Consider the following 13,287-nt stretch of genomic DNA (forward strand, 5'->3'; position numbering starts at 1 on the left):
CGTCAATTTTGAGATTTTTTTAATTTTTCCATGGCAAATAAATTCAATCCAATATCGTCCAAGTATAACTTGAGTCATAATTGAACTACTAAATTGTCAATGGAATGAATACTCTATAATTCCCTTGTTTGATTGATTGAACCTAGCTAGCTCGGTTTATCGGCTATCTTTATTTATTTTTATTTTTATTTAATTATGTTTATTTACTTAAAATAATCCCTAGATAGTATTTGACGTTTAAGTTGCAGTACGTACAAGTTAACTATTAGTTTTCATGGATACGATACTAGTATTTACCTTAGATAAAGTTTTATTAGTATTTTAATACTAATAAAAAGTGCATTAAATTACTTTCCTTATTTCCTTCTTGAGGACAATGTTATATCTCAACCCGGAAAAAATTGATACATAGAAATATCACCTCATTTAATTTTATACCTCTATTTATAAGTTATACTTTAAAATTATTTATTTTCATAGAATATTAATATTTGAGTTAATTTAATTTATCTTTTTAACAAGATATATATCTTCATGTGTCGTGTTTTTTTTGTAATAGAAAGGAACATCCCTATCCTCTCCAGTTACAAAACCCTACCCAGACTAAACAATTAAAATGATTAGTATTGTGTATTTTGCTTCAATAATTTATGTCACATTTTCTCTTAGACTAAAACCTAAATACATCTTTTTTTGGTATAGAACATAACGATTAATTATACGTAACATATACGCGTAACACCATGAAAAAATTATATACCTCAATCAAATCGGTCATTAATAACGAATGGGACTCGCTATTGTCAGCCAATCATTTTCTTGCTACCATTGTGAAAGACTTTTACACTCAAGTTCTCAACTCAATGAATATTCTTAAGTTAATCGCATGATTATCAAATACTTAAATGGATAACATGATAGATAAAAATAGTAGTGAAAGAGTTTTAAGGGCGGTCCCCTAATTTAGTACTAAAATGTTTCAATTGGCCACAAAAATAAAAAAGAAAAATCTCTTACTTGCAGGAAACTCCATACCCACCACGAACTCAATCCAACTTTTCTTGGTCTTTTATCCTTTTAAAGTAAAATGAGTTGAAAAAAAGTGGTGGTCATTTTCAAAAGAATACTCGTATTTCATTTATAATATGATGTTATTCACATTTCCCAGACGTATTTTATGATAAATAGTAGTAGTATTTTATAGAACAACATCTATTTGCATTATTCAAGAATTAATAATTACGCTTTTCTACTTAATTGAAGATAAGCAATTTCAATTAAATTTAACTTTATTGTCACATCCAAATTGCGTTTTAAGTTCTCGAATCAGACACGGCCCCTAGAGTCACTTACATTTTATATTAACATGAATAATTTTTTTTAGAAAGTATGATTTGTTCTCATTTCTCTTAATCGTATATACCAAGCATACAAATCAAAATGGACTCGTACATCCTAATTCCTATCTTAGCATACCGAAAAATGTTGTCTTTACAATAACTAAACAATATAAACGAGTGAAATTAGCGAAAATGTTTTTTTTAAATTAAAATATTAAAGACGTGTTACTTCTAATTATTAGTATATTAGTGGCAAAATAAAATGTATGCTGGAAAATGAAAATGATAAAAAACTGAAGTTGAAATGGAACACCTCTTATGATACTTTCTCTTAAAATGGAATTTAGTTTTTGCCAAAACGCAATAAGCAACACAAAAGTATGGAACGTCTTATTATATATGTCCACCAACGTTATTAAGTATTTTGAAAAAGTCGGTTGACAGTTATCATTAATTACGTTTGATCAACTGTCTCGTAACGTCCAATGTTGGCAAAGAAATACCACATTCCTCCCTTCCCGTGATGTCCACTTGAGCTCCTTCAATTATATACTCTATATCTCAATAAAAATGAAACATATTCCTTTTTGAGTCGCGTCAATAAAAATGAAACATTTCCAAAAATGGAAACAATATCATTTCTAACTTTTCGTCTCTCTTCATTAACACACAAAACAACACAGCATAAAATTTCATTCTAAAAAAATGTTTCATATTTAGTGGGACAAAGGAAGTGTTAAAATAATAAATTTAACAATGACACACGAGCTGGATATAAAAATATTGTGATAAAGGATACTAACCGGATAATACGGTTATGAGACAATTAAGTGCTAGTCTGTGAAGCACACAAGAGCGATAATCATACTTGAAAAACCGAGTATGGTAGCTTGATCGGAAGAGCGTTAATAAGGTACAAATTTAAGACCTTCATCCTCATAAAAATCCTCACTTCATTAAGTACGGTAGCTTGATCGAAACAACCTTCATAAGATACGAATTTAAGACCTCCAGTCTCGTAAATACTCACTTTATCAAGTATGGTAGCTTGTTCGGAAAAGCACCAATAATATACGAATTTAAGATCTCCAGTCTCGTAAATACTTACTTCTATCACCAGATGGTTCCTATGAAAACATGTTTGCCTCACTTTTAATTGTAGCCAATATGATTCCATTTTAGTTTGTGATTTTATTTTTTAATATGTGTCTAGTTAACAAGAACCAAAAAAAATACTAGTAGTAGTAAATTACAAGAAACTAATTCAACTTCTTTCATGAGGTTATAGTACTATATTTTTGAAATAATGTGCATGAAATAAAACATTAATCTATACCCATCACATGATGCAATAAATAAATGGAGTTTTCAATCTTCAAGAAAAATCTCATCAACTAACTAAACTTAAAGCGAGTTTACAATATGAAGCCCAAATCACCTCTCGTCCGCATGGACAGAGTGCACTAGACTCTAAATACATGAATTTCACAACATAATGTAACGCCACCAACTAATTAAATCAAAAAAAAAAATCACAAACTAAATCGAATTACATCGAAAAATCACCGGTCACATTCACGATCATGAAACGACAGCCTAGACACCCATTTCGAAATCGATTTGCTTCTCGAATTCCTGCAATGTTTAATCGGAGAAATCGAATCCACAAACGATTTAATCCGCCGAATCGCTAGGTCCAGCGTGTCTTCGGTCATGTTCGCGAAGCACACGCGGAACCACCCGTGCTCGGCGCAGTGGCACGACGAGCCGGGCGAGATGTTCAGCCCGACGTCGTACACGACCTTCTTCCACAGCTCCATCTCCGCCTCGAGAGAGTCGGAGCTCAAAAGGTGCCTCATGTCAACCCAACAAAACAAGCCGGCATTGCTCTCGAGGCACGAGATCCCAACTCTCCTGAGGCCAGAAACCAGCACTGTGTGCCGGTTCCTGAGCCTCATCCTGTTCTCGACCACGTATTTTTTAGCAAATACTTGGTCAGACAGGATAGCGGAGAGGAGATATTGAGTTTGAGACGAAATAAGGCCGAAGCTCGACATTTTTGTCGCGCCCGCCACCACTAATCGGTCGTTGGAGTAGATCGACCCGACCCGAAAACCGGGCAGGCCGAGGTCCTTGGACAGGCTGTAGACCACATGAACCCGGTTCATGAGCTGGGGATTATTCCGGTTCGGTAGAAGCTCCATGATGCTGACGAATTCGGCCGAGTCAAAAACCGTGCCGGAGTAGATCTCGTCGCTGATGAGGTGAATCCCCTTTTTCTCGACGAAGTTGAGGAGAAGATTGAGCTCTTTCCGGCTTAGAGTAATCCCGAGAGGATTTGAAGGATTAGTGATTAATACCCCTTTAACTTTGAGATTACGTTTTTGAGCAAGTTTGTAGGCTTCTTCAACGGCAGGCGACGTGATTCGGAAGCCGTTGCGGCTCGTGCATTGTATCGGGACGATCTCCACTCCGGTCCGCCATTTTAGGTCTCTATCAAACCTGCATGTCATTTAAATCACGAAACTTAGTTAAAAATATAATAAATCATGAAATTTAATTAAAAATAATAATAATAAATCATGAAATTTAATTAAATATAGTCTGTCTTATAAAGTTTGAAAATAGAATATTAAATCAGATGTCGTGCAGGCTTACCCTGGGTAATAGGGCGTGGGTAGTAAAAAAGCGTCGCCAGGGTCGGCGAGGCAGAAAATAAGGGTTTCGTTGGCTGATGTGGCACCGGCGGTCAGAACGAGGTTGTTTGGGTCAAACCGGACTTTGTTACCACGTATTTCCGCCATAAATTGTGCAAGTGCCTAAATTGGATAATATTTACACCATGTCACTTATCTAAAGTTAAAATGGTTTTATGATAAAATGAAATGAAATATGTTAATATTGCATGCTTACATTTTTGAAAATGGGAAGGCCGTGGTAGTCTTGGAAGAGGGCGAGCTCTCGGAAGATGGATTGCCCGTCTCGTTTGAAGCTGGCTGCGTCAGGGTTCGCGGCCAGCCACGACTCTAGTAGATCGAAGGAGAGCTACAGATGGAGAAATTATGAATATTAGAAAATTTGGTACTAATTGGAGTAGTGTTTGATGAAATTAATTATATGAATATGAATATGTACCTGATTTTCAGCTAAGCCCATTTGGATGATTCCGTTGGGATTGGTAGATTCATGGAAAGGATTCTTCTCGTATTCCTCCCATCCAAGGAAGTAGGAAGAATCTTGGCCGTGGGAGTTGCATGCAGCTTTCTTGGATATAGTCATTTTCTTTGAAAAAAAATTATAAATTTGTGAGTTGATAGAGAGAGAAAGAGGGAGATTAATTGAGGAAGTGTATTTGGAGTGGGGAAGGTATGTTGTTATCAAACGAAAATCCAAGAGGGTATATATAGGAGGAGTTGGTGGTGCAACTAAAAGATTGTCGTCGTGACATGTTTGTTGAATAGGTAGAGAGAACGAGAGATTTGAAAGAATGAGGTTGTCTAATTAAAATTTAATTTAAGATTAATAAAAATGTAGTTATCCATTAATTGTGATTTGGATGTGACTGGTTTACGCCTTGTCATTTAAGGTAATATAACATCTTAAGTACTTCTCTAGTGTGCTTAATTCAATGTCTCTTTTAAAATGGTTTAGCTTCTTTATTACTCTTCCCGTTCTCATTTATATATTTACTAATTTTAGCAAATGAACTCACATTTTACTAATATTTTACTATAAACATTAATATACATATATAACTTTATCAAACTGATCAATTTATTTTAAATTATCTGTATTTTTACATAACTGGGATAATTTTGTCATTTTCATAACCTAATCAATGGAATTTATCTTTTTGAATTGAATATTTCAGTTTACTTAATCGCACTTCACATATATTTTTAATATAAAAGAGTTTCACGTATTATGTTTGTGGATATTAAGTGAAAAATAAATAAAATAAAAATAAAACGATAACACAAAAAAATACTTAATTATTATGACTATATTAATTTATTTTGTAATCACATTTCGAAAATGTTTAATTATTACTATTTTTTCATATAATAAGATAAATAATTTCATTATTACTGTATTATGATGGACTCGAACTCATGACCTTTGGTCCATGCATTTACCACTTTATCACTAAGCCGTCACACGCAGTAGTAAGATTAAATATTACTATAATATAGATTATAAGAAAAAAGATACACTACCCATGTTGTTGTAATAAAATTATTTATGATGCACATAATTAATGCTAATTATGAAATCCCTTTGTCAAACCTTCCTTATTTTATCAATATTTCAACCTTATCAATTACTATAAGAATTAATTACTCTCGGCATAACAATTCATACTCCCGATTCCCGAAGTATATTTTACAAGGATGAATGATTTATAAAGAGTTAGGTGTAATCGAATCTGAGATTTTCTACCTCAGTTCAACTCTCCATAAGTCTATAGAACTAAAAATTTAATAGTCCGAACACATTATCATGTAGTGTATTCAGTCAATTAAAATTACGATTCAATTTTGGATTTGTGCACTTTTTGGCAAAACATGACACATGCACAGGAATGGAAGTCCCCACATCTAAAACTTTATGAAAACGAGTAAAATGAACAAAAATGTCCAAAAAGAGGCTCTTATTAGAAAATTAAGTTTATATAATTGGGTTGAAAAAATGTTGAGGCAGACCGACACAGCAAATCGAGGTAGTAAAGAGAAGATGGAAAAGTGGGACAAAGCCCACCTTTAGATGGACCTTCAAGTCCGACCAAATGGGCCCATCCCTTACTTTCATGTCCACCACACACTCTCTCTCTAGAAATGTTTTGTGTTCTGTTTAAACAAAATAAGATCACAAAATTAATTTTGTTTCATTATGCTAATAGCCTAGCTATTTCAAGCCAACCATGTCTTGCAAATTCATGGGGACCTAGGAATTTTTGTTGGGGCTTGGTGTGCTATCAACGTCGGTGTAGAATAATTATTTTAATGTGTTTACTAATTTCTAAGATGATTTTTATATCATAAATTAGTGGTAGTATATTTATTTTAATATTTGCATACATGTTCTTTTTCGTTCCGTGACGAACTTTCGTTTCTTATTTCTTCGCCGTCCAACCCATTTTTTAATGAAGAAATTAAGTAGCATATTTATCAAGCTAATAATTAATGTCGCCGCCGCACCACCTCTATGTTCACACCGTCGCCGTCGTCTCTCGCCGTTGCCGTAGCTCGGTCAAACCCATCGTATGCTCGGTCAAATTGTCTCGTAGTTTATAGGCCAATACTCCCTCCGTCCGCGAAATGTTCCACGTTTGATTCAACGCGGGTTTTGAAAATGTGAAGGAAAATGAGTGGGAAAGGTTAGTAAAATGTGGGTCTCATATAGTTAGGTTTGGTATACTGAAAGCATGTTTCGAGCAAGTTCGCACGAATAGAATCTTGCTTGTATACGTAAAACTCTACAATCCACTTTTAACCCGATTCAGTATTGTTCGAGCAGTTTGCATGAATAGAATCAATATATTATTATATTTTGTTTGCTTGTGCATTTATAAGATGTTTTATAAACATTTAAATGTATAAGAAGCAAACAAAGTCTAAGTCTTTTGCTTAGTAGGCTGGTTGTGTGCGTCGTCCACTTTAAGGTAACACAGTCGGTTCTATGCAATGCTTTGCAAAAGAGAAAGAAGAATTTCACAACCCAGATAGGGTTAGACTACTTATCGTGAAAGGTTGCAATGTCAGTCCGATTATTTCTAAGCCTTGATAAATAACTATTTCTTAATCTACATACATTAGCATTGAGCATACGGTATTGGTTACGCACTACTTTGACTTATCAAATGGTGCAGGTTTTTTGCAACCCAATAATCTTGATATATTGAGTAGTGGTGATTAATATCTAACGGTGCTAGGATTGCTATTATGTTGAATCGTGCGCGAGGTGAGTCTCGTTTGATAATGTCCTCAAGAGGAGCTTGAACAAGGTTTTATTATTCGGAAACCGGTCAGTTGGAATTTAATTATTCCTTGAATAATAAAAAAGTGTTTCTTGCTAAGTCCACTCTTGGAATTAATAAGATGTTAATTAATTAAGTCCATAACAGACATTAATTAATTAATGGACATTTATATCTTAAGCGGAGAAATAAATAATAAACATAACGGAAACATGGATTACTTGTAATTTCGGATTTGGATGTCCAGTGCAATATTACTTCTGTAGTGGCTGCTCGTAATATTCCAATATAAGCTTATATTAAATTGTGAGTTCAATTTAATTAGTAAAAAGCTAATTGGGTGAGGCCATATCCAAAATCTTCCATAGATCCCTGACTGGACCCAATATGAACTTAATATAAATAAGAGAATAAATGAGACAAAAAACACAATTAGTTTTCTATGAAATTTTCGTTCCCCTCTCTAATTAGTAGAGGAGCTCGAATATTCTTCAGCTATCCTCCGTGAGGAATTTTTGTCTTCTTTATTCGAGTCCTAGTATTTTGATAAGATCAGCCCACCCTGATATCGAGATACAGTTCGGGAACTAGTCAGAAGATCCGTGGTCTAGTATTGAAGATCATCACGTAGAGAAGGCGCAAACAATCGACGATTCTTTGGAGAATCAAATCGGTATCTCTAAACCGTAGAATTCATGTTTTAGGATTTACTTTCTTTGAGCATGAATTATTTGCGTTCTAGCATGTAATTATCTGTTTAACATGTGAATTGATTAATTGCATAATCGGTCAAATAGATCCTTATCTGATTTATTTATTTTGTACAAGACTTCCGCTGTGCAAGGGGCACCAAACCCCATCAATTGGATTTATCCCTAGACAAATCCTAGTTGGACTTAGATAATGATAATATTATTTGATTCTTATCCTTTGAGTTTATATGAATTTATTCATATATAAATTCTAGATGGATTTGGATAGTGATAAGATAATATTATATTCTTATCTCATAAATTAATATGGATTTATTCCTAGATAAATCTTGGATAGATTTGAATAATTATAATATAATATTATGTTATTCAATGGATTTATATGGATTTATTCCAAGATAAATCCTAGATGAATTAGGATAAACATTTATATTAATTTATCTTATCATATAGATTTGAATAGATTTAATTCTATTAAGATAAATCTTAGATGGATTAAAATAAGTATCAATTCAAGTTATCCTTATCTTTTGGATTTATGTCCTAGATAGATTAGGTTGGTAATGATATATAAGAAAATTCTTATTTAATTGGATTTAGATAAATTTATTTATCTAAGAAATCTTAAGTAATGTTTGATATATTCTGGATGTCTATTCTAAATAGAATTAAGATTTGTATAAATCTTGGTTGATAGGATATTATTTTTTTCTAATGGATTATGATAGAACTGTTTCTATCTAGTAATATCCTAGTATGATTTAAATAATGATAATCCTAGATCAACGTTATCTTGAATTGTAAGATTTGATTTTATCGAAATAAAATCAAGAATAATCCTAAGTAGATTTAGATAGTTAACTCTATCTTGATAAATCCTAAATGAATTTGGATAATTATTATCCAAGATAAAACTTAATTATTTAATTGTTTCTCCCTTGACTAGATTAAATAATTGTCTTTAATTATCCCGTGTTTTTAAATGCCATGCATTAAATGGATTTATCTGTTTATTTGATGTTTATCTATTTTAAGTGGATTATCTGCTTATGTGATAATTATGCAAAAACCATATAAAATAATGATAATTACAACAAGTGCGTTGTATACGGTCTCCATCGATTGGTTTGCAAATTTAAGAAGCCATTTTCTAATATTATCGCCACCCATGCTGTGGGGACAATAATCCTAAGAAATAGCAAGTTCATAAGGGCAGACTTCTCAAATATAAATAGTATGAACTAGAAAGTAGTTTCTAATATTATCGTCACTCATGCTGTGGGGACAATAATCCTAAGAAATTACAAGTTTCAGAAGTTCAAATAGAATTTATGAGATAGCTTGGTTTTGTTATCAGCACATGAGCATTGTTATGAGAATGTGTTGTATAAACAAGATTCTGTAATGCTAAATCTGATGGTCGTTATTAGGCAACATTTGGCGGCCATGCCATGCTGCGGTCTCTGGACTATTCGTCGGTGTTGTGACGAGTTGGTGGGGGTTGGAGACGACACAAAGGGAGCGGGAGGTCGCGGTGCGGCCTGGGTTGCGGCGCGACGGCGGTTGGCCGTCGCCTGTTTCCTTCCTTGCGGCCGGCGTTGGAAACTGCTTGGGCCGGCGTCGGGGCTACCCAAGTGAGCTCCGGCAAGCTGGCTAGCCACCTCATCCTCGCCGGCCTTGGATAGGATACCGACCTCGACCGTTTGCTGGAGGAGCTGGAGAAGGATGTGGCGCCTCCCTTATACTTCGGATGATGACGCACCTCCTGCCAAGCGTCTAGATACTTGAATGGTTTGTAACAAATTGAATGGTAGGTCGACATGGCGGTCGTGATGATGTCAACCTCTCTAGGGCTGCTCCCTGTCGAGCGTTGGTCCTGGAGGTAATACCCCTGGAACTTTTGGATTTCTTCATTGGCTCTTCTGATGGCATTGCGCACCATACTCTCATTGCGCTCGATGGTGTCATCCGGTCGGTCGGCATTGTACCGACGATAGACGCGCCACCAAAACCTTTCCCCGGTTTGGTTCGTGCCGGTTTCCGCATCTTCGGAGATTTCCAAGTAGGCTTTGAATAACTTCTCCATCTCCCCCGGAGTGTATGGGGTGCGGACGTTGGTGTCACCTCCGGTACTACCACGAGTACGAACATGGACACCATGAGGACGATCCGGAGCGCCGAAACCTACCTACGGTGGCGTCGGGACGCTCCCTCCCGTGCCAATTTCGGGAGCCCACCCGTACCCCTCAGCATCTGGCTCATCCACCGGGTAAGGCTGGTAGCCACTCGGAATATGCTAACCTTGGGTTTGAGGAGGGGGCGAGAAATCCGTATCCGGATTAGGGAATGGGGATGAACCGAACCATTCGTGGTTCCATCCGCGGGAGTCGAAGGGTAATCATCGGAGCCGGACATTTTTTGCGAGAGTGAAAAAGTGGGAATTTAGATGAGAATTGATGAAAGAATTTAGAGAGAATTTAGAGAGAATTGATGAGAGAAGTATTTTGTGTGGTGTAGTGTAAAATTTTTTGTGTGGCAATGGAGGTATTTATAGATGAAAATGTGAATTTTGGTATAAAAATAATTAAAAAAAAATTAAAAGTGGAGAAAAAATGGATATATTTTATTGGGAAGTGGGAAAATATTTTTTTTATTTAAAATTTATTTTTAAAATATATTTCTAATTTTTAATTAAAAAAATGCCAACGGCTAAGCCGTTGGCCAAGCACGCTTCGCCACGTCAGCCTGCTCAGCGGCACGGCGGTGCTCGATGCATCGAGCAGGGCCGTGCCGCTGGCAAGAGCACAACGGCGAGCAGGTCATTGCCGTGCCAGCAGCACGGCGGCCTACCATGGCATCGAGCACCAATGTGGTAGCTCTAAAGTAAGACAGAGTAAAAAGAGAGAAAATATGTACTATTAACTTTTGCTAGAAAAGGAAATGACTCTAATATTATGGTATGTAAAAAATGGCAAAATGAATCTACTACTGTGGAACAATGATAGTATTAGTTTTTAATGTTTTTAAAAAAAATTTAACATGCTATCAGGAAAACACATGCTAATCATAAAAACATCAGAAGTTAATATTAATTAATATTTCAATAATATTTAAGTTATGGCATACTTTATTATTTGTGTTTAATATTTTTGTGTATATATACATATAACTGTAAAAATCAAGAAAAAATTAAAACATGTTATTAAAACTCATGTCATGACAAATACAATGACTTTGTCTTTTGTCTTTTGATGATGTGAAATATATGTCTGTACATGTATGTATATAATATATTTTTAAGGACCACAAATTTTAGATTAAGTTTTCATATTTTAGAATAGTGAATATATTTTTGATTAATAGTAGTATCATTTAATTTAATTTTTATATATAGGTGATCTTTTAAGGATCTTTTTGCTAAAATATTATTCACTAGACACACCAACCTTTATTTATGTCATTTTGTATGTTTAGACTACTAAATTATTGCTTAATGCATATTTATATCATAAATCAAGTATGGTATGAAGGTATGAATTCAATCAATTCATACAAACGGCCAAGATTGGTCGCGCCTAAAATTGGTGTCTTGCTATAAACTAACCCAATTTATATTATTATCTCAAAAAGTTTTGGTAGCAACGATGATGTTTGATAATTCTAAAAATGTTTAAAAATAGAGAGAAGAAATTTAGAAAGAAATAAGATAAACGAGTCAATAGAATTTACTTAAACTTTATGAAACAATTTAGTTTCTCAAATTCAAATTTAATATATTTTCATTTTTTTAAAATTCCTTGCCAACTATTGATTTTAACTGGAATACCGAAATTGTCGTCACTAAGGAATTTATAGGTCACATTAAATGATATCCAACATACCATGATACAGGTTTAACTTTTCCATTGCTCTAAGTGGACTTGAAAATCATTGAATGATTTCGGTGGTTGTCATGTTTTTTGTTTCAAATTTGTTATATCCCAAACATCCACCATTTTCATATCTTATTTATTTATTTATTCAATTCCATAAAATGTAAATTTAAGTTTGTAAGACAATAAGAAATTAAGGATAGATATCTTGAAAAATAATGCACCTTCTATATAAGTGATTTATTTATTTATTTGACACTTGGGTAAGTTTTACAATTATAAAATGCGTTTTGGGAAACCAAACATAATTACGCTATGGTTATAGTAATAAATGTTTTCTCTGCATGAAATATAATACTTTTTTAATTTAACATTTTCAAGTAAATATTTATAACTTACCTCGTTTATATGATATATGATTGTATAAATTACCCAATAGATGAGAATTAATTTGTTTTATTAATATTACCACAATTATCTTATCAGGCATCAGCAAAGAGTATGCAACTACCGAAACTTTACACGAAAATATGTTGCGTGGAGTATACTTGGCAAGTGATGACAGTTCAATAAAATAAACATATTGTGAAGTGTATACTTGGAAAGTTCATTGAAAATTTGTCTATTTTCCCTCAAATTTTGGATTTCCTCAGTATCGTCTCCAATAATGATTATATCATCCACATAGATATAAGACATGTCATTTTCCAGTCCCTATTCTTTGTGAAGAGTGTATGATCTGAATGGCTTTGCTTGAACCCATGTTTAAACATTGCTTGACAGAACCTCCCAAACCAGATTCTTGGAGATTGTTTTAATCCATACAGTATCTTCCTGAGGCGACACACTTGTCCGGTTCCAAATTCTCCTGAGCATCCAGGGGTACCTCCATATATACTTCTTTATCTTTCTCCAACTCACCATGTAGAAATGCATTTGTCACATCAATTTGGTGTAGAGGCCAATCTCTGCATGCCGCCACGGAAAGTAAGGCTCGATCCGTGTCCAATTTAGCAACTGGAGAAAAGGTCTCCTCATAATCTACTCCATACACCTGTGTGTATCCCTTGTCCACAAGTCTTGCCTTATATCTCTCGATTGAACCATCTGCACGTCGCTTTATAGTGAATATCCATCGGCACCCCACCGGCTTCTTTCCTGCCGGCAGTGTACACTTCTCCCATATCTCATTTTTTATGAGAACATCTATCTCTTTCTTCATGGCCTCTCTCTAATGTTTATGTCTTGAGGTCTTCTCGAATGACTGTGGTATCTCCTCTTCTTCATATAGGGCAGCCTCAAATGCACGAGCCATTTCAGTAAGTCGTCCTTGAGCAATGTTTGCCACTGCATATCTGGCCTTCCTCCATTTCCAGTTTGGAGAG

At 34.6% G+C, this 13,287-nt stretch overlaps 1 protein-coding gene across 1 annotated transcript; it reads right to left on the minus strand.

Moving 5' to 3' along the window:
- Positions 1 to 2,902: 2,902 nt before the first annotated feature.
- On the minus strand, positions 2,903 to 4,619 carry LOC121783914 (1-aminocyclopropane-1-carboxylate synthase 3-like). The gene is made up of 4 exons (XM_042182099.1): positions 4,476 to 4,619; positions 4,254 to 4,385; positions 3,999 to 4,159; positions 2,903 to 3,842 (listed from the first exon to the last, which is right to left on the minus strand). The coding sequence occupies exons 1-4, from the start codon at positions 4,617 to 4,619 to the stop codon at positions 2,903 to 2,905; spliced, it is 1,377 nt and encodes a 458-aa protein (XP_042038033.1).
- Between the last annotated feature and the right edge of the window lie 8,668 nt (positions 4,620 to 13,287).

This window comes from Salvia splendens, chromosome 21 (assembly GCF_004379255.2).
Source record: "Salvia splendens isolate huo1 chromosome 21, SspV2, whole genome shotgun sequence".
In the NCBI taxonomy this organism is placed as follows: domain Eukaryota; kingdom Viridiplantae; phylum Streptophyta; class Magnoliopsida; order Lamiales; family Lamiaceae; genus Salvia; species Salvia splendens.

Excerpts from the sequence above, each read along its gene's own strand:
- LOC121783914 (XM_042182099.1), bottom strand. The coding sequence starts at position 4,619 with ATGACTATATCCAAGAAAGCTGCATGCAACTCCCACGGCCAAGATTCT. Across the intron at positions 4,386-4,475 it reads TGGGCTTAGCTGAAAATCAG|CTCTCCTTCGATCTACTAGA; the intron begins GTACATATTCAT and ends CTCCATCTGTAG. Across the intron at positions 4,160-4,253 it reads GCCTTCCCATTTTCAAAAAT|GCACTTGCACAATTTATGGC; the intron begins GTAAGCATGCAA and ends TATCCAATTTAG.